At 42.9% G+C, this 22,666-nt stretch overlaps 1 protein-coding gene across 8 annotated transcripts in view; it reads left to right on the top strand.

Moving 5' to 3' along the window:
• Positions 1 to 22,460, top strand: part of tbxas1 (thromboxane A synthase 1 (platelet)) — a 222,379-nt gene extending 199,919 nt beyond the window's left edge. For 4 of the 8 annotated variants that reach the window (XM_080190624.1, XM_080190625.1, XM_080190626.1 and 1 more), the window contains 2 exons: positions 17,779 to 17,941; positions 21,067 to 22,460. In XM_080190624.1, coding sequence (XP_080046750.1) covers positions 17,779 to 17,941; positions 21,067 to 21,147 — 244 coding nt within the window. In that variant the 3' untranslated portion in view covers positions 21,148 to 22,460. The remainder of the gene's footprint in view (positions 1 to 17,778; positions 17,942 to 21,066) is intronic. The other 4 variants (XM_080190628.1, XM_080190622.1, XM_080190623.1 and 1 more) reach the window with 2 other exon arrangements.
• The last annotated feature ends 206 nt before the right edge of the window (positions 22,461 to 22,666 follow it).

Here is a 22,666-nt window from a genome sequence, read left to right as displayed (position 1 = left end):
TTCAATAAGATCATGGCTGATCTGTCGTGGCTCAGTTCCACTTTCCGGCCCTCTCCCCATAACCCTTAATCCCCTCTCTTATCAAAAACCCATCAACCCGCTTCTTGAAAATATTTAGCGAGGCAGCCTCCACCACTTCAATGGGTAGAGAATTCCAGAGATTCACCACCCTTTGAGTGAAGAAGTTCCTCCTCAACTCCGTTCTAAAACGCCCCCCCTTTATCTTGAGGCTGTGCCCCCTAGTCCTACTGTCTTTTTTCAGTGGGAAGAGTCTCTCCACCTCTATCCTATCCATCCCATTCATCATCTTATACGTCTCAATGAGATCTCCCCTCATTCTTCTAAACTCCAACGAGTACAAGCCTAGTTTATTCAGCCTCTCCTCATAGTTCAACCCCCTCAACTCCGGTATCAGCCTAGTAAACCTCCTCTGCACTCCCTCCAAGGCCAAAATATCTTTGCGCAGGTGCGGCGCCCAAAACTGCACACAGTACTCCAGCTGCGGCCTCACCAATGCCCTATACAGCTGCAGCAAGACCTCCCTACTTTTATATTCAATCCCCTTCGCTATGAAGGCCAGCATCCCATTCGCCTTCCTGACCACCTGCTGCACCTGCAAGCTGGGTTTTTGCGACTCATGCACAAGGACCCCAAGGTCCCTCTGCACCGTCGCCTGCTGCAGTTTTTCGCCCCGTAAGTAATAGTCCTTCCTACCATTCTTCCTACCAAAGTGGACCACCTCACACTTGCCAACATTAAATTCCATTTGCCATTTCCTGGCCCATTCGCCCAGCCTATCTAGATCCTTCTGCAGACTCTCCACACCCTCCGCACAATTTGCCGTTCCCCCAATCTTGGTGTCATCCGCAAATTTCGACACCCTACACTCGGTTCCCTCCTCCAGATCATCTATATAAATGGTAAAAAGCTGAGGCCCCAGCACCGACCCCTGGGGCACTCCACTAGTCACCATCCGCCAATCCGAATAGCACCCGTTGACCCCCACTCTCTGCCTCCTATTTGACAACCAATCCTCTATCCACGCTAACACCCTACCCCCAACTCCAAGTCCCCTGACCTTCTGCAATAACCTCTTATGAGGTACTTTGTCAAACGCCTCCTGAAAATCCAGAAAGACCACATCCACCGGCTCTCCTCTATCGACCGCTTTAGACACATCCTCATAGAACTCCAGTAAATTTGTCAGACACGACTTCCCTTTAATGAAACCGTGCTGCGTCTGCTCTATCAAGCAATTGCCTTCAAGATGCCTCGCAATTTCCTCCTTAATGACAGATTCTAACATTTTACCTACCACAGACGTTAAACTAACCGGCCTATAATTCCCTGCCTTTTGCCTGGCACCCTTCTTAAACAACAGCGTAACATTAGCCGTTTTCCAATCTTCCGGCACTTCCCCGGAATCCAGCGACGTCTGGAAAATAACCACCAATGCATCCACTATAACCTCCGCCATTTCTTTCAGAACCCTCGGATGCATTCCATCCGGTCCTGGGGACTTGTCCACAATCAGCCCCTCCAGTCTGTCGAGCACCGCCTCTCTAGTAACAGTAATGTCATTAAGACCCTCCAGTCCTACCACCTTTCCATCGCTAACACCCGGCAAATTATTCACGTCCTCCTCCGTGAAGACAGAAACAAAAAAGTTATTCAATACCTTAGCCATATCCCCATCCCCTACCACTAGGTCCCCTTTCTCATCCTCTAAAGGACCAACATTCACCCTAGCCAGCCTCTTCCTTTTTATATATTTATAAAAACTCTTGCTATCCTTTTTTATATTAAGCGCTAGCCCAGCTTCATAGTTTCTCCTACCCTCCTTTATCAACTTCTTTGTCAATCTTTGTTGACATTTAAACCTCTCCCAATCCTCTTCTCGCCCACTACTCTTAGCTACTCTAAATTCCCCCGCTTTTAATTTAACACTTTCATGGCAGGATTTAATTTATAAACATGATTTGGAATGTTGATTTTGTGAGGGATTTTACTTTTCCGCTATTGCCCTGTGGTGGTCAAGTGACAGAGGGAAGATAAGGTGGGGGACTGTTGGTGAATGGAGAGGGGCGGGTGCTGATATGCTGATGAGTCGATCATGAACAACCCAGCCAAAAGAGAATGTGTTGGTTGACTTTCTTTCCTCCTCCTCCTCCTTAGCTGTTCACTGCTCGCCATCAGATGCCTCTCAATTTGATGATAAAATCTCCTCAGGATTGTGAGTTTCTGCCATGTCTTCATGTGACTGAACCGGCTGATTTCCGACTCTTAGACCTTGGGCATAATGTCCCATGAATTGATAGGATCTGAGGTGCAGGATTTCCTCCTTTTCTTTTCTCTGCTGCTGTTCTGTCACCTCATTAGGGCATTTGGACTCTACTTCTGGTACTGTTTCATGGACAAGTTGTAGCCATTCTGGACAATTGGTAGAAAGCTCCTCTCAATCATTAATGTTGATGTTACTGTGCTTCAAGGAGTGACTTTGAAGTATTTTTATTTGTCCTCCCCTGGAACGTTGGCCATTTAAAACAAAAGGGAATGGTGGGGGAAACATTTTTCAGCCATCTGAATACAGCTTTCAGTCCATTGAATTTGATTTTTCAGGACTTGAGCTTGAATGCTTTTGGAGCTGGCTTCAACCAGGATACTAGTGTTTGTTTGATGGCCTTCTCTTTGAAATCAGGAGAATTCGGCAGAGGCATTGCTAATGGAATTTCTCTAGTGTTCTTATGTATTGCTGATACACAGTCCAGGATTCACTACAGCATGGTGGTGGCAACAACTAGCATGCGGGGGAGTGGGGGGAGGGGGATCTTACTAAAAGAATTCTATGTACCAAACAAGCATGATTAGGGAGAGAATCATACCCATTTTTCAGGCAAGCTCCCAGACATAATCATTTGGCACTTAGAAAGGAAATGAGACGAAGTGGGATTCTCACCAGTAGGCCGAGTTGACAGAACTTATTAATGCTGGAAAATGGCTGCAGACTGCTAGGGGTGCTATCACACAGTGTACTGGAAGATCTCTCACATCCCCCCACATCGCTCCTCCCCCATCCTAACAGCAAGCCCTGATTTCCCCCACTCCAACCGATCAATGCCCTGGCCAATCCCCAATGCAGAATATATCCCCCTTGCCTCCTCATCATGGCCCTGCCCCCTTCAGGCTCCGACCATTCTCCTGAGGCCCCGTCTCCTTGGCACTGCCTGATGCCAGGCGGGCACTGCCAGGATCTCAAGGAACACTGCCCGGCCTTGCCCCGACCACCAGGGGGGCTTCGATGGTCTCCGGTCCCACCAGTGAGGACGTTGTGTCAGGACCCCAATCTCCACCAGCGAGTGAGCCCCAACAATTGCGTTCCGGTCTCAGTGATAATATTAAAATTATTTAATAATATCAAAATTATCCCCTTCCCAGGTGTGAGGTCGATTAGCTAGCAAAATGCTGCTGATAGCCCCTCGAGAGGCAAGAAATTGGGTGCAAATCTGGTCTTTCGGCTCGCGACTAATCTTAACGGCTCACCACACCAATCGCATGATGAGCTGGTAAGATTGCCCCCAAAGAGTTTTGTTGACTTGTCTTTGCTGTCAAATTCCTGCTGCTGTAGTTCCTAGAAGATGAGCTGTCACAGCTGCTCCAGTTTAGGATCTCTTTGTCAATGGTGGCCTTTTCAGTGGGTGATGATTGTCAAGATATGGGAAGCACTCAACATATTCCAAAGTCCCCCCTTCAACAAATGTGGAAGGTAGAATATTTGGATGATCAGATGAGGTTTGATACATGAGTTTTGTTTTGGCAAATTCAGAGTTTTTGAATGCAGAATTTAAAAGATCAAGAGTAGCTTGCAAATAGAGTACAGAATGGACAAAACACTGAAGGTAGCTGCAAACTGTAGATCATGTAGTGTTTTCCATCTCGGAGGTAGCTAATACTGACTCCAAAGAGCAGTTAATCTTTGATGCAGTGAAAAGCCTAATAGCCTTTTAAATTCCAATGGAGGCAGGCCCAGTCTGTCCAACCTTTCCTCTTAAGATAAGCTGCCTATCCCAGTTATCAGCAAAGTAAATTTTTTCCTGAACTGCTTCTAACACATTTATATCCTTTCTTAACTAAGGAGACCAAAACTCTACACTGTACTCTTGATGTAGTCTTATCAATGTCCTGTATAACTGTGGCAAAACATCACTACTTTTATATTCCATTTCCCTTGCAATACACAACATTCCAATTGCCTTCCCAGTCACTGGCTGTACCTGCATAATAACATTTCCTGATTCATGTACCAGAACATCCAAGTTCTTCTGTACCTCAGCGTTCTGCAATCTCACTCCTTTTAAATAATATGTTGTTTTTCTATTCTGCCTGCCAAAATCAATAAATTCACATTTTCCAGTGTAGAAAAATACTCTAGCTGCCAATTTTGTCTGCATTAAATTTGATGATGAGACAAAGATAGGGGGAAAGTAAGTTGTGAAGAGGACATAAGGATTCTGCAGAGGGATACATGTGGGTTAAGTGAGTGGGCAAAAATATTGCAGATGGGGTATAATGTGAGAAAATGTGAACTTGTCTACTTTGGCAGGAAGAATAGAAGAGCATCATTTTTACTGAAACATGTAAGATCCTGAGGGGACTTGAGAGGGTGGATGATAAGAGGATCCCCTTGTAGGAGAGACTAGAATTAGGAAACTCAGTTTAAAAATAAAGATTCTCCCATGTAAGATGGAGATGAGAAGAAGGTTTTTCTTTCAGACAGTTATGAACCTTCGGAACTATTTTCCACAATGAATTGTGGAAATGGGGTCATGAATACTTTTAAGGCAGTTGGATATATTCTTGATTAACAAGGGAGTCAAACGTTAATGGGGGTCTGTGGAATTTGTAGTTGAGGCCACAAGAAGATCAACCATGACCTCATTGAAGTGTGGAGCAAGATTAGGGGGTCATATAACCTACTCCTGCTCCTAATTCAAATGTTTGGACAACCACTGTCAAATAGGTTGTAAATTGTATGGACGCTATCACATAGTCTTGCTAATCCTGGTTCAAATCTTAAAGCTACCTAAGACACTCAGGATAGTTGTAGTCATAATCATGAAGTGAAATAAAATGCTGACCATTATGATATTTGAAGTCACCAGTCATCTTTAGACCAAAACCAAATAGACAAAATCCCTTCTTTCACTGGATGGCATTTCACTTCTTAAGGATGACAACGCTGGAAAGAACATTTTTAACAACTCCCCAAGCATGATTCCTCAGTGGCAATTTGACACTCTTCAGACTTTCCCCTAGTATTGTGGTAAGATCTGTAGGTGAACCACTATCGATGGTAGGATCCATGGGTGAGCCACTATCAATGGGAGACCTGCAACAAGCAATCACAACATTGAGAATTAAGAAACTCCATGAACCCAATGGAATTCCAGCTGAAGTCTTCAAAGCTGATGGGTTTCTGTTGACTCCATGCACTCATTCCACAGACTTGAGAGGAAGAAGAACTATCTCAATGGACTGAAAAAAATCAGGATATCCAAAAAACTCTTGTCACAATCCTGCTCGCTGCATAGCTGGTGGCAAGGGCTGTGCCCTCGTGATGGCAAGGTTGAGCAACATGCAGATCACCACATAACTTGCCATGTGCTCTGTCAAGTACTATAGGTTCTGCCAAAACAGTCCAGGCAGCAGAAACATTGCGTAAGAATCCTAATGCTGTAGTATTTTGTGTGGGGCAGTATGTCTTTCATTAATTGCATGCCACTTTTATATATGTGAATTGCACACCTCATTTATTCAGTAATGAAGAATTCTCGATATTTTTCTTCCATTTGCCTGGAAACAAAGACCTGGGCCGGAATTTTCCAGCCTTGCGTGCCCCACTACCACTGTCAATGAGATCAGAGAATTAGGTGCTCAGTTAAATCTCCATTCATAGCAGCGGGACTGGAGAATCCCAGCCACCGGCGAGGTCAGAGAATTCCGACCCAGGTCAGAAGTTCCTCAAGAAAAGTGCGTCTCTTGGAGAATTTCCTCATCCACAAGAAGGAGACAGTTCAGGAGAATGCGTGTCAGGATTTTGGCTGCTATGGATTGCACACCAGAGCCATTGGTCATTGGATAACTCTTCTTGTCTACTAGGCACCCTCTGGTTTGTCGAATTGGCTGGCATATAGCTGTGAAATTCTATGAATGAAGGCATCATTAGCGCTGCTGAGATACCAGGTGGTGACCTTCATTGTTCACTACCTTTGGTCATACAGCAACTGGGAGCTGTGGGAGTGTAATATTAGAACTGACATGCATTGTGATATGGGTATTATCAATGACTCCCTAAACCATGTGGAAGCCTTCAGACCTCCTGAAGCCCAGGTATCTGCTCCACCTGCTTCTTTCTGTCAAGAGAGAATGAAAGACAGTTATTTCTCTTTGAATACAGAACCTTAGTGACTTCCCTTATGCAACAGTGGACAGCAAACTGGGAGCATCAACTGCTCCAACCAGAAAGAAACCCAACACAAAATAGTTCATGGCCTGGGTCACTGGCAAGGTAGTCCTTGCAGACCTCAGAGTGAAATGCAGACAGTTTACACATGTTTATTCCTTGTTGAAGATCAGGTGGAAGAATTGCTCCATGAGTGCATCCTGCTGCAAGTCCATCTCTGCCACTTCTCCTTGCCCCTCTTTGAGGAGCTTGTTTGTTCTCCTCTGCACGGAAACCTCCGCTTATTCTGCCGCTCTTGTTGTATTGCAAGGGACGTGCTGACTAGTGCAGGGCCAAGTCCTTCAGCACCTTTAACACAAATCTTTTGGGCTTTAGTAACTTCAGTAATTTAAAAATTCTGCAAAGTGCCAATCAGTAAGCAACTAATCTGAAAGCTGATGAGTAATTTAAATAGGAGGTCCCTCCCTCTGCTAAATGCGTATTCAGCTGTGTAAGACTATGAAATGTTACTTGGAGTGTTAAATCCCAGAATGAGAGCTCACACCAAACTAGCATTATTTATTTATTGACATATTGTTAATTGAATACTCTGCATTCTTCAGCAAATTGGCATCTGATATAGCTGTCAGAAACACACTGTATTTGTAGCCAAAAAGGCAGCTGCAGTGTAAAAAGCAGGTGCGAAGGAAGGAGTCAAAATCTTGTTTCTGACAGAGTAAAATGCTTTGGTACCAAGTTATTGTTGAACGGACTCTAATTTTGTATGACAAACCTCCATCTTGGTAATCTTGCCATCCCAGAAAGAAAGATAATTTCACATCACCTAGATTTCTTTGGTGGAAGAAACTGAGAATTACCTTCTTTTCCATTGGTCTGGTGTTCGCCCACTCAGTGGGGGTGTCACTTGAATGCTAAAGCTTTATCTGGTACAAAGCAAAAGTACAAGCACCCAAGTTGTTCTCGATCTGTGCTGACACTCAGCGTAGCCTGAACACTGCATTTGGAATGCAATATTGAAGTATTCGAGCCCTGATCACTATCCTCTGACTGCTGTGAAAAAGAAAGTATTTTTGTGCATATGTGCACGTGCATGTGTGAAGACCACATTGGATTAATCTGTGATCCACTCCACATTTGAATAGCTTGGTAACAACCATGTAGGTTCACGTCCCAGTAGTGCTCATTAGGAAGTACTGTGAAGCCACTGGTATTCTCAGCACCAACCCTCAAAAAATGTCCCAGAGTCTCTAGAAGAGGAAGGGGAAAGATTGAAATGAAGTAGTGTAGAATTTGGTTAGCTTATTGTCGGCAGGTTAAAATGTATAAATGGGATGGTTTCAATGGAAAACAGTTTGCTTTCTGCATTAAAGTATAAATGGTTAAAGCCTCTGTCTTTGCACCTGTTTACGATAAAGAAGCAATATTAGAATAAATGGTTAAGAAAGAAACAAATGTTTTAGCCGCAGGCAAACAAACATGAATATCAATTGAGTAGTCTACAGGGAGTAAGTGTATTTCTTGCTTAACATTTATGCAGCAGTGTGGTCTTGTCGTAAATTCTCTGAGGAAAGACATACTCCTCATCTGCCCAGCTCTTTTACAAATCTATTCCTCCACTTTTATCAGTCTTGTCATTCTTCAATATCTGTGCTTTCAAATTTAAAAAAAACATTTTTGCCTTCACAATGTTTAATTCTCTCACCATTATGGATGCATTTATTTGCACTGGGCATGGGGTCAAAAATGATTCAAAGATGGCAATATTGGCCGGGAACAAATAGAATGAGCAATTCTGTTCCCTTTTTTTAATCTGAGGAAAGCACGTTGGGCAAGATCTTGTCAGAGTGAGGCATGTCACAGTGTACCTCATTGCTTAGACTTCTTTCTAGCGTGTGAACAATTTCTTTCAGCTCGTAATGGTGCAGTGAGTATATAGGGCATTAAGGACCTGAGTAAAATGTGGGACCTTAAAGTGGATCTCCTTAACCAACGAAATTCAACTTTTATGGAAAGAAATAGCACAATGATGGTGAAGGAAGGTGAATTAGATTCAAATCAGGTACAGATTGAGGAATAGGAGCGAGGGAGAGAAATATTGAATTAAGAGAAAGAAAAATATCTTATGGATCCGGAGAGAGCAGGTGGGATAACTTTCCCTCCTTTTTTCACTTCTGGGTTGTTTTCGCCAAGATGTGTTTTAGACCGAGTGTTTTAAATCTTTTGAGTGTTATGACTTTCAGTAATCAAGTCAAAGCAGGGTCTTGGAGAAGTTGAAATCAGAAGAAAAGATAACATTTACTCACATAACTCCTTGAAAAGTAATGCAATAAAATATATTCACTCACGCACACAGACACATACACACACAAATAAAGAAGGATTCTGGAGACAAAGCATGTGTTTAGGTTTCAAGCAGAAATACAAGAAGTGATCACATGTTCAAATTTAAATCCTTTAAGATTTGTGCATTGCACTAGTTTTCTCTCTTGTGGTTCTTTGGATGTATGGAAAGTGGAAACCTCTGAGTTTTCAGACCAAGTTGTGGCCAAGTTTATCTCTGCAGGTAAAAATTAGTCTCTCACTGCTTGGGCCAATTAATCATTTAGCCAAGGTTCCATTCATCTTGCATGAGCTATGTTCGCTGTTGTCCTGTTAGTTTTCAGACTTACTTGCTCGATTCTCCTGTTAAGTTTCATTGCTCCCTGTTGTCCATATAATGGGGGAATGATTGATAACCCATAAACATACCAGCTATGATTAGCTCAAAGAAAGGTTTCCTCATAACCCTTATAGATCTGGCAGTCATTGCCTATTAAATCCCTTCCGTTGGGCTGATAATGATGGTCAATTGGAATTTTTATGTTACCTCACAGAGACATATTGGCCTGACTTTTGTGCTCATTATGTGTGTGTGTTCAGTGGACCTGGAAACGAGCACAATGTCAGCTTCTGCCTGTGAATGAAGGAATGACCCCATTTCACACTGGCTGACCAATTAATGGCTTGTCGGTATGGAACATGGCAGGATACTGATGCAGCACTGCCAGTGGGGATGGGTGCGGGCATGTCATGGGTGCTGGGTCAAATGGACCCGAGGAAGTTTAAAACAATCCCAGGCAGCTCCCAGAAAGCTGCCTGGAGTTGTGGAGGAGAAATATCTATGAAGGAGGTGATACCCTTGTTCTGAGTTAGCAGCTGAGCCTTGGCACTACACCTGATGGAGCATAGAATCAGTGCCTGCATGGCATCCCTATTTCCTCATTCTCACCCTCTGCTTGGCCAGAATCCTCATCAGATGCATCTGTGGACTGGTCATTGGATAGGCATATGGATAATATTGGAATAGTTTAGGTTAGAGGGTCATTAGATTGGTTCCACTGGTCGGCGCAACATCGAGGACCAAAGGGCCTGTACTGTGCTGTAATGTTCTATGTTCTATGTCCTCTGAGTCATGTGGAGCTACCTTGTTGTCCTCATCCTCAACTGAGTATCTCCCTCCCCCTTGCCAGTGCAGATTGTGCAGAGCATAGCAAACCACAATGATAAATGACATGCGCTCTGGAGGATATTGCAGGAATGTCTCCTTAACAGTCCGGGCAGCAGAGCCTCATCTTCAGTACAAAGAACAAAGAAAATTACAGCACAATAACAGGTCCTTCGGCCCTCCAAGCCTGCACCGACCATGCTGCCCAACATAAATAAAACCCCCTATGCTTCTGGGGACTATATCCCACTATTCCCATCTCATTCATGTACTTGTCAAGATGCCCCTTAAAAGTCAGTGCTGTATCCGCTTCCATTATCTCCCTTGGCAACAAGTTCCAGGCACCCACCACTCTCTGTGTAAAAAATCTGCCTCGTACCTCTCTTTTAAAACTTTCCCCTCGCACCTTAAACCTATGCCCCCTAGTAATTAACTGTTCCATCCTGGGAAAAAGTTTCTGACTATCCGCTCTGTCCATACCTCTCATAATCTTGTAGACTTCTATCAGGTCTCCCCTCAACCTTCGTCGTTCCAGTGAGAACAAAGTTTCTCCAACCTTTCTTCATAGCTAATGCCCTCCATACCAGGCAATATCCTGGTAATTCTTTTCTGTACCCTCTGCAAAGCCTCCACATCCTTCTGGCAGTGTGGCAACCAGAATTGAATGCTGTATTCCAAATGTGGCCTCACTAAGGTTCTGTAAAGCACCAATATGACTTGCCAATTTTTGAACTCAGTACCCCGGCTGATGAAGGCAAGCATACCATATGCCTTCCTGATTACCTTCTCCACCTGCATTGCCACTTTCAGTGACCTGTGTACCTGTACACCCAGATCCCTTTGCCTATCAATACCCCAAAGGGATCTGCCATTTACTGTATATTTCCTATCTGTATTAGACCTTCCAAAATGCATTACCTCACATTTGTCCAGATTAAACTCCATCTGCCATCTCTCTGCCCAAGTGTTCAACTGATCTATATCCTGCTGTATCCTCTGATGGTCCTCATCTCTATCTGTAAATCCACCAACCTTTGTGTCGTCTGCAAACCTACAAATCAATCCAGTTACATTTTCCTCCAAATTATTTATATATAACAAATAGCAAAGGTCCCAGCACTGATCCCTGAGGAACACCACTTGTCACAGCTCTTCATTCAGAAATGCATCTTTCCACTGCTACCCTGTCTTCTTTGACCGAGCCAGTTTTGTATCCACCTTGCCAGCTTACCTCTGATCCCATGTGATTTCACCTTCTGCACCAGTCTGCTATGAGGGACCTTGTCAAAGGCCTTACTGAAGTCCATGTAGACAACATTCACTGTTGATAGTAGTCCTATCGTACTCTCAGCCATTGCCCTTGTGGAGGTATGACTCTGACTGTATGTCTCATCCGCCTCTGCCCAGGGTGCTGGAGTGGTGCCATGAATCATCTTTTCAATTGATACCCTTTGTGACCAAGAAACCAACTATCCAGCCGAGCTGGAGACATGAACCTGGGAGCACCTGGGAGCGTCACAGTATGAATACATGATGGGAGCTGCCAGAGTACCTTGCACAGACTTACTGAATCTGGGTCTTGTGGCCACATAGTATCTGGACATTCATAAAGTGATAACACTTTCTGTTCACAATAGCACCTGGCTGACTCGTTGGCACCTTGATGGCCACATAGATGCAGTCAGTAACACACTGAGTGCAGGGAAAACCAGCAATCGCTGTGAAGTCTCTGGCTCACTCAGTCTGGCTGGCTCGGTCCTTCCAGTATTGGATGAATGTGGGGATTTGCCTGAACAAAGCATCAACTGTGAGCTTGATGTGGTGATGGACAGCTGATTGGGACACTCTGACCCCCGGAAAGATACAGAAGCATAAAAATTGAGGGCAACTGTGACCTTCAGAGACATTGGCATTGGGTGCCACCCATACAGTTGGAGGCAAACTTTTGCCCAATCATGCGACATAATAATGTTATGGTTTCCCTTGAGAGGCAGAGCTCCCTGCGGCACTGGATCTTGGTGATGTTGTCGTGGTTGGCTGCTGCCAACTCTCTGGCAGCTAGGTAGTGGTGTCTCCTGTGGGCCTGAGTACTTCTTGCTCCTCCTGCTGGCCATGGAAATTCTCTGCCGTACCTCTCCTCCCAGAGGTCTCTCTCTGTGATGCTGTCTATGGACACCGGGCCTCCTCAGCATCTGCCCCTCTGTTTCTCCTCAGAAGAGGTCCCTTTCAGCAGAGTGCACAATCCCTCTCTGCTGAAATACAGATGGCACTACCCCATGTACTGAAGGCTGCAAGGGACAGAAATCTTCAACAGAATAACCAGAACAAAAGAGTCCTTAGGACAAGGCTAACACAGCAAATACCTCACAAGAAACCGGCAGGAAAGTTCTGAAATCTCAACGGTAATGCTGCAACAAACTCCCCCTAGTAACTCACACAGCCAATGCTTCTGCACACATTTATTCTGCCCTTTGATGAGCCACTTGATAAAATGCCTGCCTGCATTGCCTTTGCTCTGACCTGAAAATTGCACAAAGTTAAATTCAAGTCACTTAGACTTTTAATCCCATAACTGACTGCTTAATTGTCAATAAGAGTGGAGCCAATTCTCACTGGTGCCCACCAACTGCAGTATCATGCAACTGCATGTTGACTTCAGGACGTACACCTGTTGCCTGCTCGCACAATTTCATGCACTTCCAGGTCAGGTGCACATCATCCAAGTCAAAATTCTGGCCAATAGCTCTGTCTGTTCAGTAAATGAACAGAGGTCACTTGACTTTCTGGCAAACATTTTGAGAGGGCAGTATTCACATTTTAAAATTAATTTCGAGAAATCCACATTGCATAAAGTCTATGGCCGAGATCCTCCAGTCCCACCAAAGTTAGTGGTCATTTGTATTGCTTGCTGGCCACACCATTGGGAACCTGCCATGGTGTCATCTTTGGCAGGACCAAAGATCCGCCAGCAGGAAGAGCTGGAAAATCCCGGCCCATATCTGAAAAGTTGAGAATATATCTTCACTGCACATGACAATGGAAAACTATTTTAAATGAGAGATTAATTGGCATTGCATTAGCAATTGTTGTGACGTCTAAAAAGTACTTAGGCTGTTAGGTTCCAGTCCTAACTTTCTGTGATGCATTTATAATGGACAATTAATATGCAAATCCTGTCGGTTCTTAAAAACAACAGTGAGCTAAGGGTGAGATGTAATTTGTGCAAAGCCAACAGCAAGCAGCATTAATTGACCAGAAAGTTCTCAGATTTGCAATTCGTGGCATAGCTCATCTTGATTGTCTGAACTTGCAGGCCTATTTGCATATTAATAAAGGCAGACAACATTAAAATGCTGTTTTTTTTAAAGCAAGATACGGCTTAATAAAATGTTATGCAAGATGAACCGGTTGGAGGTACGATGGGAGGGGGATGATGTCCAGCAGCAGAGGAGGAGACGCTGGACTTTAGTAGCACTGCAGGGAATGTTCTGGGTTAGCACTGTGCTGTTCAGGACCCGTCAGCAAAATGAAGGGCCCTCAAATTTGCTGGCATTAGTTTTTAACTTTCGCAAGAATTGAACATGGCGTTTTTTATTTGTTTCCTGTATCTTTGCCTGTCCGTCTACTCTGTCTCAGTCTATGTCTCTTTCACAGCTGTCTCTTGTAGCATGCTTCCATTATCTACCAAGAAAGCACAGGAATAGCAATCAATACCTTTTTGATTGCCTGAAAGGATTTCAGAATTCTACTCATGATTATTCTTTACCAAGACAAAGAAGTCCATCATATTGGAAATGGATCTCTTCTTCTCTCATACACAGCCTCTTTTTAGAAAACTGTTTTTAAATAGTTTTAGTATCATGTTGATGTAGATTATATGGATTTCAGCAAAGCCTTTGACAAGGTCCCAACATGGAAGACTTATTAAGAAGGCAAATGCACATGAGATACAGGATAATTTGAAAAAGTGGATTTAAAATTGGCTCAGTTGTAGTAGACAGTGGGTGATGACAGACAGCTGCTTTACTAACTGGAAGCCAGTGTCCAGTGACATACCACAGCAATCTGTGCCGCCATTGGTCATCATTTATATATCGATGTAGATGACTATGTGGGGTTAAGATCAGTAAGTTTGTGGAGCCACAAAGATAGGCTAGGTGGTTAACAATGAGCCTGAGTGTCTTGGGCCACAAAGAGATATAGACGGAATTGTCAGATGGGCATAGAGTCATAGAGATTTACAGCATAGAAACAGGCCTTTTGGCCCAACCTGTCCATGCCACCCTTTTTTTTAACCACTAAGCTAATCCCAATTGCCCATGTTTGGCCCTTATCTTCCTATACCTGTCTTACCCATGTAACTATCTAAACACTTTTTAAAAGACAAAATTGTACCCACCTCTACTACTACCTGTGGCAGCTCATTCCAGACACTCACCGTCCTCTGTGTGAAAAAATTGCTCCTCTGAATCCTTTTGTATCTCTCCCCTCTCACCTTATACCTATTCCCTCTAGTTTTAGACTCCCCTACCTTTGGTAAAAGATGCTGACTATCTAGCTGATCTGTGCCCCTCATTATTTTATAGACCTCTGTAAGATTACCCCTCAGCATCCTACTCTCAAGAGAAAAAGTCCCAGTCTATCCACCCTTTCCTTATAACTCAAACCATCAAGTCCTGGTAGCATTCCAGTAAATCTTTTTTGCACTCTTTCTAGTTTAATAATATCCTTCCTCTAATAGGGTGACCAGGACTGGACACAGTATTCCAATTGTGGCCTTACCAAAATCTTGTACAACTTCAACAAGATGTCCCAAATACTGTATTCAATGTTCTGACCAGTGAAACCAAGCGTGCCGAATGCCTTCTTCATCACCCTGTCCAACTGTGATTCCACTTTCAAGGAGTTATGAACCTGTACCCCTAGATCTCTTTGCTCTCTTACTCTCCCCAATGCCCCGCAATTAACTGAGCAAGTCCTCCCCTGGTTCGATCTACCAAAATGCATCATCTCACATTTATCTAAATTAAATTCCATCTGCCATTCATCAGCTCACTGGTCTGATTGATCAAGATCCCCTGGCAATCCAAGATAACCTTCTTCACTGTCCATTATGCCACCAGTCTTGCTGTCATCTGCAAACTTTTTAACCATGTCTCCTAAATTCTCATCCAAATCTTTAATATAAATGACAAATAACTGTGGACCCAGCACTGATCCCTGAGGCATACTGCTGGTCACAGGCTTCCAGTTTGAAAAACACCCTCTATGACCACCCTCTGTCTTCTATCATCAAGCCAATTTTGCATCCAATTGGCTATTTCACCCTGGATTCCATGAGATTTAACCTTATGCAATAACTAACCATGCATACCCTTTAAAAGGCCTTGCTAAAGTCCATGTAGACAATGTCAACTGCACTGTCCTCATCTACCTTCTTGGCTACCCCTTCAAAAAAACTCAATCAAATACGTGAGACATGATTTTCCACCCACAAAGCCATGCTGACTGTCTCTAATCAATTCTTGCTTCTCTAAATGCCTGTAGGTCCTGTCTCTCAGAATGTCTAACAACTTACCCACTGTAGATTTTAAGTTCGCCAACCTGTGGCTCCCAGGCTTTTCCTTGCAGCCCTTCTTAAATAAATGATACAACATTTGCCACCTTCCAGTCTTCAGGCACCTCACCTGTGGCTGTCAATGATTCAAACATCTCTGCTATGGGACCCACAGTTTTGTCCTAATCTCCCTGGGGTACAGTTAAACTTCACCTCGTTCTGTGCCTTGAGAAAAATCCTCGAAACCTTTTATCATATTGTGCTTCACTCTCCGCCCTCTCCCCCTCTAAGCTATCCTGCTGCTTGGCATTAATTGCCATCTGGTGAACCAATAGGTACCCAATCACTTCAAGGACATCCTCCAAGATGTCTCCAAGATGGGAACATGCACGTTGTAACCTTCTTTGTCCCCTTTGGTGGTTTGAATTTACTTAATCTGTTAGCACTTTTCCTAAGATCAGGCTGTGGTACATTCAGACTATTACAGAAGAAAATAAATTGAAAAGACCCACTATCTTTCTTGAGATGCCTTTCGTGTACCTCACACTTTCTTTTCTTTCAGTATCTGCTTTGTTTCTGTGGGCAGTGCCCTTGTGTCTGAGTCAAGTGGCTGTGGGTTCAAGTCCAACTTGAGACTTGAGCACATAATCCAGGTATTATTTTAATTGCGGGAGATTTTCAGGTACAATCATGGAGAATTATCAAGTTAGTGCCTGAAGTGAATTGCTTATACTTTCTCTTTTAAACTGACCTGAACTTGAGCTTAAACATGTCATCAGAAACACACATTTTGTTGCAAGAGGTCATGCTCCTGTTCACCTTCACTCTTAGTTCTTTACGATTTTTATAAAGGACAAACTTACATGGATACTGGGTTTTAGGCTCAACCACAAACATATTTATTAAACAAAACATTCCTAATGTCCTAATACAAGAGCGCTAAATGAGCATAATGATGCTGTACAATGCTTGAAAACCTGACTTATTAATAAAAACCTCCACTAAAAAGCCACAGGCAAAGCCCCCATATTTCTGCCCAAACCTTACTCAGTCCAATTCAAACTCCCTGTCAAGAAATTTAAGGACGTGGCTATCCTTAACGCAGGCTTGTCCAACCTTTGTGCTCTGAGAGCCACATTTGCGTATTTTTCTCATTCAATTGAATAGATTTCAGAAAAATAAGTTTTGGCACAACAATAATAACAATTTCAAAAAAAAGGTGGTGATTTCAGGAAAGGAACGATTGCTGATTGAAAGTACAGCAATGTCAGATCAATGAATGGTTACATTAAAAAAGAGTAAACAATAAAAATGACCAATATGCGAGGGTCAGTGTATGTGGGTGGATGAGAGTCAGTGGCTAAGTGTCTGTGTCGGCATGTGTTGGTGAGTGAGTGACAAACCTGAAACTGAGTGTAAGGCAGATTCACACTCACCCTGATAACTCACTCAGTGTTTTGCACTCCCCCCTCTCTCATTCAGTCTCTCAAACTTACCCCACTCAGTCTCTTGCAATCACCCACATTCACTCAGTGTCTCTACACTTGCCCGCACTCATTCAGTCTCATGCACTCAGCTCACATACTCACTCAGTCTCTTGACCTCAGCCCCCCTCACTCGCTCAGTCTCTTGAACTTACCTCTTTTACTCAGTCTCTGGCACATGCATACAGTTGCTTAGTCTTTCACACTTGACCTCCCCACCCTCCTGCCAATTCATTCAGTCCCTCACAGTCACCTCACACACCCAGTCTCTCACATTCACCCTTATACACTCACTCAGTCAGTCTCTCACAATCCCATTGACACACTCATTCACCCCACCCTCACCACTCACTGCCACTCGCCCCCACACTAGCACTCAGTTACTCACCTTTTTCTCCTAAGGCCTGCCTGCACTATGCTCTCCCTGGGCCTGTGGAGGCCAGGCATTGTCTAAGACTGGGGCTGGGTTCGAAGTCCTCCAGTCTGCTCTCTCCAACCTCGCCCACTGCTCACTCACCTGTTCGCAGTACTTATGTCCATGAAACTTTATATTTATTAAATGTCTGGTTGGATGGGATTCCGCTCCTATAAGAGGAATTTCTGTTGCTACATTTGCTCAGCTACTCTGAGGTGCCTGAGCCAACGAACCTTGAGGAGCCAAGATCAGTTCTCATTAACTGAAGTCTAAACTCAATGTAATGGTCTGTTCAGTATATTCATCCCAGTTATACATCAAGCCCTCTTCCTATACCAATTAAATTCATGTCATCATCTCTTTGATATGTTTTGTCAGATTCACTCCAGAGATGAAAGCAGAACGCCATCCTTTTGTGTACCTACCCTTTGGTGCTGGACCCAGAAGCTGTATTGGGATGAAATTGGCACTGTTGGAAGCCAAGATTGCATTAGTGCGGGTTCTGTCAAAGTACAGTTTCCAGACCTGTACTGAAACACAGGTATGTAACATTTATACAGACTCAAAACATTAACTCTGCTTTTCTCTCCCCAGATGCTGCCGGACCTGCTGAGTTTTTCCAACATTTTCTGTTTTAGTATATAGCATTTAGCTCTGTCCTGATACACAACTTGGCTTTGTTAATTCAATAGTATAGAGATAGATCCTCGGGTCCTAGATGCCGATTCTTTAGTCATAGATTTATTAGAGGATATCATGGCACACAGACAGTACATGGTATGAAAATTAAGATGTAAAATCAGGATGTAGGGATTGTATGGCTTCGGAGCTTGGACACTGACCTTTCATAAGAACATAAGAACCAAGAGCAGGCCATCTGGTCCCTTCTGTCTGCTCCACCATTCAATAAAATCATAGCTGATCTTTTCGTGGACTCAGCTCCACTTACCTGTCCACTCACCGTAACACTTAATTCTTTTACTGTTCAAAAATGTATCTATCCTCGCCTTAAAAACATTCAGTGTGATCACCTCAACTGCTTCACTGGGCAGGGAATTCAACAGATTCACAACCCTTTGAGAGAAGAAGTTTCTCTTCAACTCAGTCCTAAATCTGCTCCCCCTTTTTTGAGGCCATGCCAGTAGTTCTATTTTCACCTGCCAGTGGAAACAACATCCCTGCTTCTAGCTTATCTATTCCCTTCATAATCTTATATGTTTCTATAAGATCTCTCCTTATTCTTCTGAATTCCAATGAGTATAGCCCCAGTCTACTCATTCTCTTCTAATAGGCCAACCTTCTCAACTCTGGAATCAACCTAGTGAATCTCCTCTGCACTCCCTCCAGTACCAGTATATCTTTTCTCAAGTAAGGAGACCAAAACTTTACACAATACTCCAGGTGTGACCTCACCAGTACCTTATATAGTTGCAACATAACTTCTGTTTTTAAACTCCATTCCTCTAGCAATGAAGGACAAAATTCCATTTGCCTTCTTAATTACCTGCTGCACCCGCAAACGAATGTTTTGTGATTCATACACAAGGACACCCAGGTCCCTCTGCACAGCAGCATTCTCTGGCTGCAGTGGGTTAGATACTGGCCTTTGTCAGATGCAAAGTTTTAAATCAGACTTTTTAACTAAGTGTTGGGGATTATACACATTCCATTTAGTGAGTTAGACACTGGCTTACTGACTGCAGTGACTTAAACAGTGGCCTTGACATTGGACTTTCATTGGGTTAGACTGTGCACTTTTACTAGGTTATGGAAAGTTAATAATTTGTCACCTCTGTCAGAGCTACCATAGAACAGTTGGACACGTTGTTGAGATGGGGTTAAAGTAAAGGGAATTGTACTCTGCATCTAACTGTGCTGTACCTAACCTATGTATGCTTGATGCTGAGGCGGAGTGCCTGAAGTGGATGTCAGCATCAATATCCCTCATTTTATCAAGTACAGAAAAGAGCACTTAAAAAGAGAACATGGAGACTGATGATTGAATTAAAATCACAGACAAATTCCTTCTATTCAATATTTGCAGTAACAGCAAGGTGTAAGAAATCTTAAATCTTCAGCTTGGAATAAATTATTAATGATAGCTTCATCTGTCTGAGAAAAAAACTTACTTCAAATTGCTTGCCTACCATAAAATATTAACAGCTTAATCTTTTTCGGTGTATTGTGTTAGGCCGGTCAGCAACTGTAAGAGGAGTCTCAAATCTCACAATATTCTGGGAGATGTCACAGTGTGAAATTGCTTTCCAGGTTCTTCCACATGTTAAAAGTGTGGAGTTAGGAGGGAGGGTGGCTTCCTGATGTGTACACCATTACTATTAAGGCCAAGACTATTTTAAAATGTTTCCTGAGGATGTATGGATGTGAATTATTCATAATCAACATGCTGTGCAGCTCTACAGCAATTGCATCTTTGTTTTCAAGGGAATACATATCTTTGCAATTGGTACTCAGCTTGAAAGCATGAAGAACAACCTTAATTTTGGCAAGGGCAATCCTCCTCTCTGAGCCCATCTTTTACTCTCTTTCAGTTTCAAATGGAGGGCAGCAACAGTTGTATGTGCCTTTGGTGAGACCACATCTGGGTACTGTGTGCAGTTTTGGTCTCCTTAATTAAAGGCAGATATAAATACATCAGAAGCTGTTCAGAGAAGGTTCACTTGATTGATTGGGGAGTTATCTTATGAAGAAAGGTTGGACAGGCTGGACCTGCATCCATTGGAGTTCAGAAGAATTGAGAAGTTATTTTGTTGAAACACTTAAGATCCTAAGCAGACTTGACAAGGTGAGCCCCTTGTCAAGGTAAGACCTTTCCCCTTGTGGGAGAGACTAGACCAGGAGACACAGTTTAAAAATAAGGAGACTTGCATGTTATAGAGACAGAGATGAGGAGAAACTCCTTCTCTTAAAAAGTCTGCAACTCTCTTCCCCAGATTGTAATGGGGGGAGAGGGGCTCATTAAATATTTTTAAGGCAGAGGTAGATAGATACTTGATCAATGAGAGAATCATAGAAACATCAGAACAGAAATAGGCCATTTAGCCAAAGAGTTTGTTCTGCCATTTAATGAGATCATGGTTGATCTGTGGCCTATCCCCATATACTTGCCTTTGGCCCATATCCCTTAATACCTTAACTTAACAAAAAATATCTATCTCAGATTTAAAAATAGCAGGGCTAAGCAAAATGTGGTGTTGAGGCCATAATCAAATCAGCCATAATCTTATTGAATGGCGGAGCAGGCATGAGGGGCTGCATGGTCTACTCCTGCTCCCAATTTGTATGTTTGTACATATATGAATTACATTTTACATGTATTACGTGAACCTCAAGCACAATTCTTCCATCAACGGAACCAGGGGAGGAATGAGAATCTTTTTATTATAGCAATTTCTTCTGATCTGGACGTATACTTGAAAAGGCAAAGATTTACAGGACTGTGGGGAAAGAGCAGAAAAGAGCAAGCTGCGGCTCAGCAAGTTGACTAGTCTCTTTTTGTATGTTTCTATGTTTATTATTTATAATCTGTCTAATTTTGTGGGTTTCACGTAGCCCTGGGTGGAGCTGGGCTCCCATTCCCTGTCCCCTGGTGCTCATTTCCACATCATGCTCAGCCTATGCTCAGTGTTCACTTGCTTTTCTTTTCAGATTCCGTTGCAGATAACATCATCAGGCACTCTTGGACCGAAAGAGGGGGTGATCCTCAAAATTGTACCCAGGAAGAGTTAAACTCACGGGTATAGCCAATTGTCTCAACAGCCTTAGGAAATCGGTGAATCTGACTGATGATCAGGACTTCTTGATTAAGCGATGTGTGTAGACTTTAATGGAGGTTCTGGACTTTGGTGTAATTGGGAAATGTAAGTGCTTTTAATAATGAAGTAGTAATTTACTTAATCCTCAATTAGCATGGTTTGAATTGATTTAGGTTAGATTCAGAAAGTAATTAAAGATTAATGCTGCAAAAAACAAGCACCATAAACTGGAGAAATGTTACAACATATGAAATATAATAATGGATGTTCAATCTGATTATCTAACATTAAAATAAATCCCCTATCTTTGTATCCCACCTTATGTCATTTCAATCGTGTCTTTCACGATTTCAGGATGTCCCAAAGCACTTAAGTGTCAATAAAGTGTTTTTGTGGTGGAATCACATGGTTGTAATGTGGGGAAAACTGCAACTAATTTGTGCATAGCAAGGTTCCACAAACAGTAGGGTAGCAAGTTGCTGCATAAATAAAAATTTCATCATCTCACCACTGGTTCTTTTGCTTATTATCATAAACAATTTCTATACATAGAATTGAAGTTCAGACACCTCAGATTTCACTCCAAGATTGATGGAATTATCCAGATATTTGCTGACTTGTTCTCTTAGTAGCTCCACACAAATACATTGGCCTTGTCATCTTTAGTTCTTTTATTTTGCCAGTGTTGGACTAAAGCACCCTTGAGCTCTCTTCAAATTGAATGTCAGATTAAATATGTGCGACAGCCAGCTCTCTTTTAAAATAACTTTCTACTCTCAACCACTGTTATGAAGGTAGACCTCATTGAAATCAAAAGGTTTTAAAACGAGGGTTGAAGTCCCAAAACAGTAACTAAAAAAGATCTTGGTTTGTGCTGTAAAATGCAAACACCGTTACAGTTCAGACCAAGGCCTACATTTAGGCAGACAGGATGTAAATATGCTGTCCAAACTCAACAAGACAAAACTAATCCCAGCACTGTCAAGAACACCATTACAGTCATGTTACTGAGTGACTGGTACATCTACTAACCCCACAGCTATCAAGAAATGACCAAAGTCTTCCCGGTGTTCATTTTTTGTCTTTATAAGTTTTTTTCCTGTCCACCCAGAAGGAGAAAACAGTAAATTGGGGAAATGAGAATACTGGTTTGAACTGGTCTTGTATACTTTAAAATGGACCACCAATAAAAAGTGGGGAAGTAAGAAGTAAGAATATTTGTCTGAACTGTTCTTTACTTCTGAGCTTTGTATCAGGACTGCAAAATACTAGGGGTGACATAAAACAAATCTTTTTGCCAAATACAGTCTACATAAATTCAAACTAAAGATGGACCTCCGATCATTCACACTGGCGAGATTCTCTGGTCCTGCCGGCGGTGCACCCTTTGCCATGAGCTTCCCAGTCATATGGGCTTCAGTGGAAATCCCCGTTGACAGCAGTGTGACCTGCCAATGAACTGAGCGCCGCCGAGAAAAGCATTGAGAAGAAGC

This window comes from Carcharhinus amblyrhynchos, chromosome 6 (assembly GCF_965287045.1).
Source record: "Carcharhinus amblyrhynchos chromosome 6, sCarAmb.v2.hapA, whole genome shotgun sequence".
In the NCBI taxonomy this organism is placed as follows: domain Eukaryota; kingdom Metazoa; phylum Chordata; class Chondrichthyes; order Carcharhiniformes; family Carcharhinidae; genus Carcharhinus; species Carcharhinus amblyrhynchos.
Note: the sequence above shows the minus strand (reverse complement) of the source record. Positions and strands in the feature narration are given on the sequence as shown.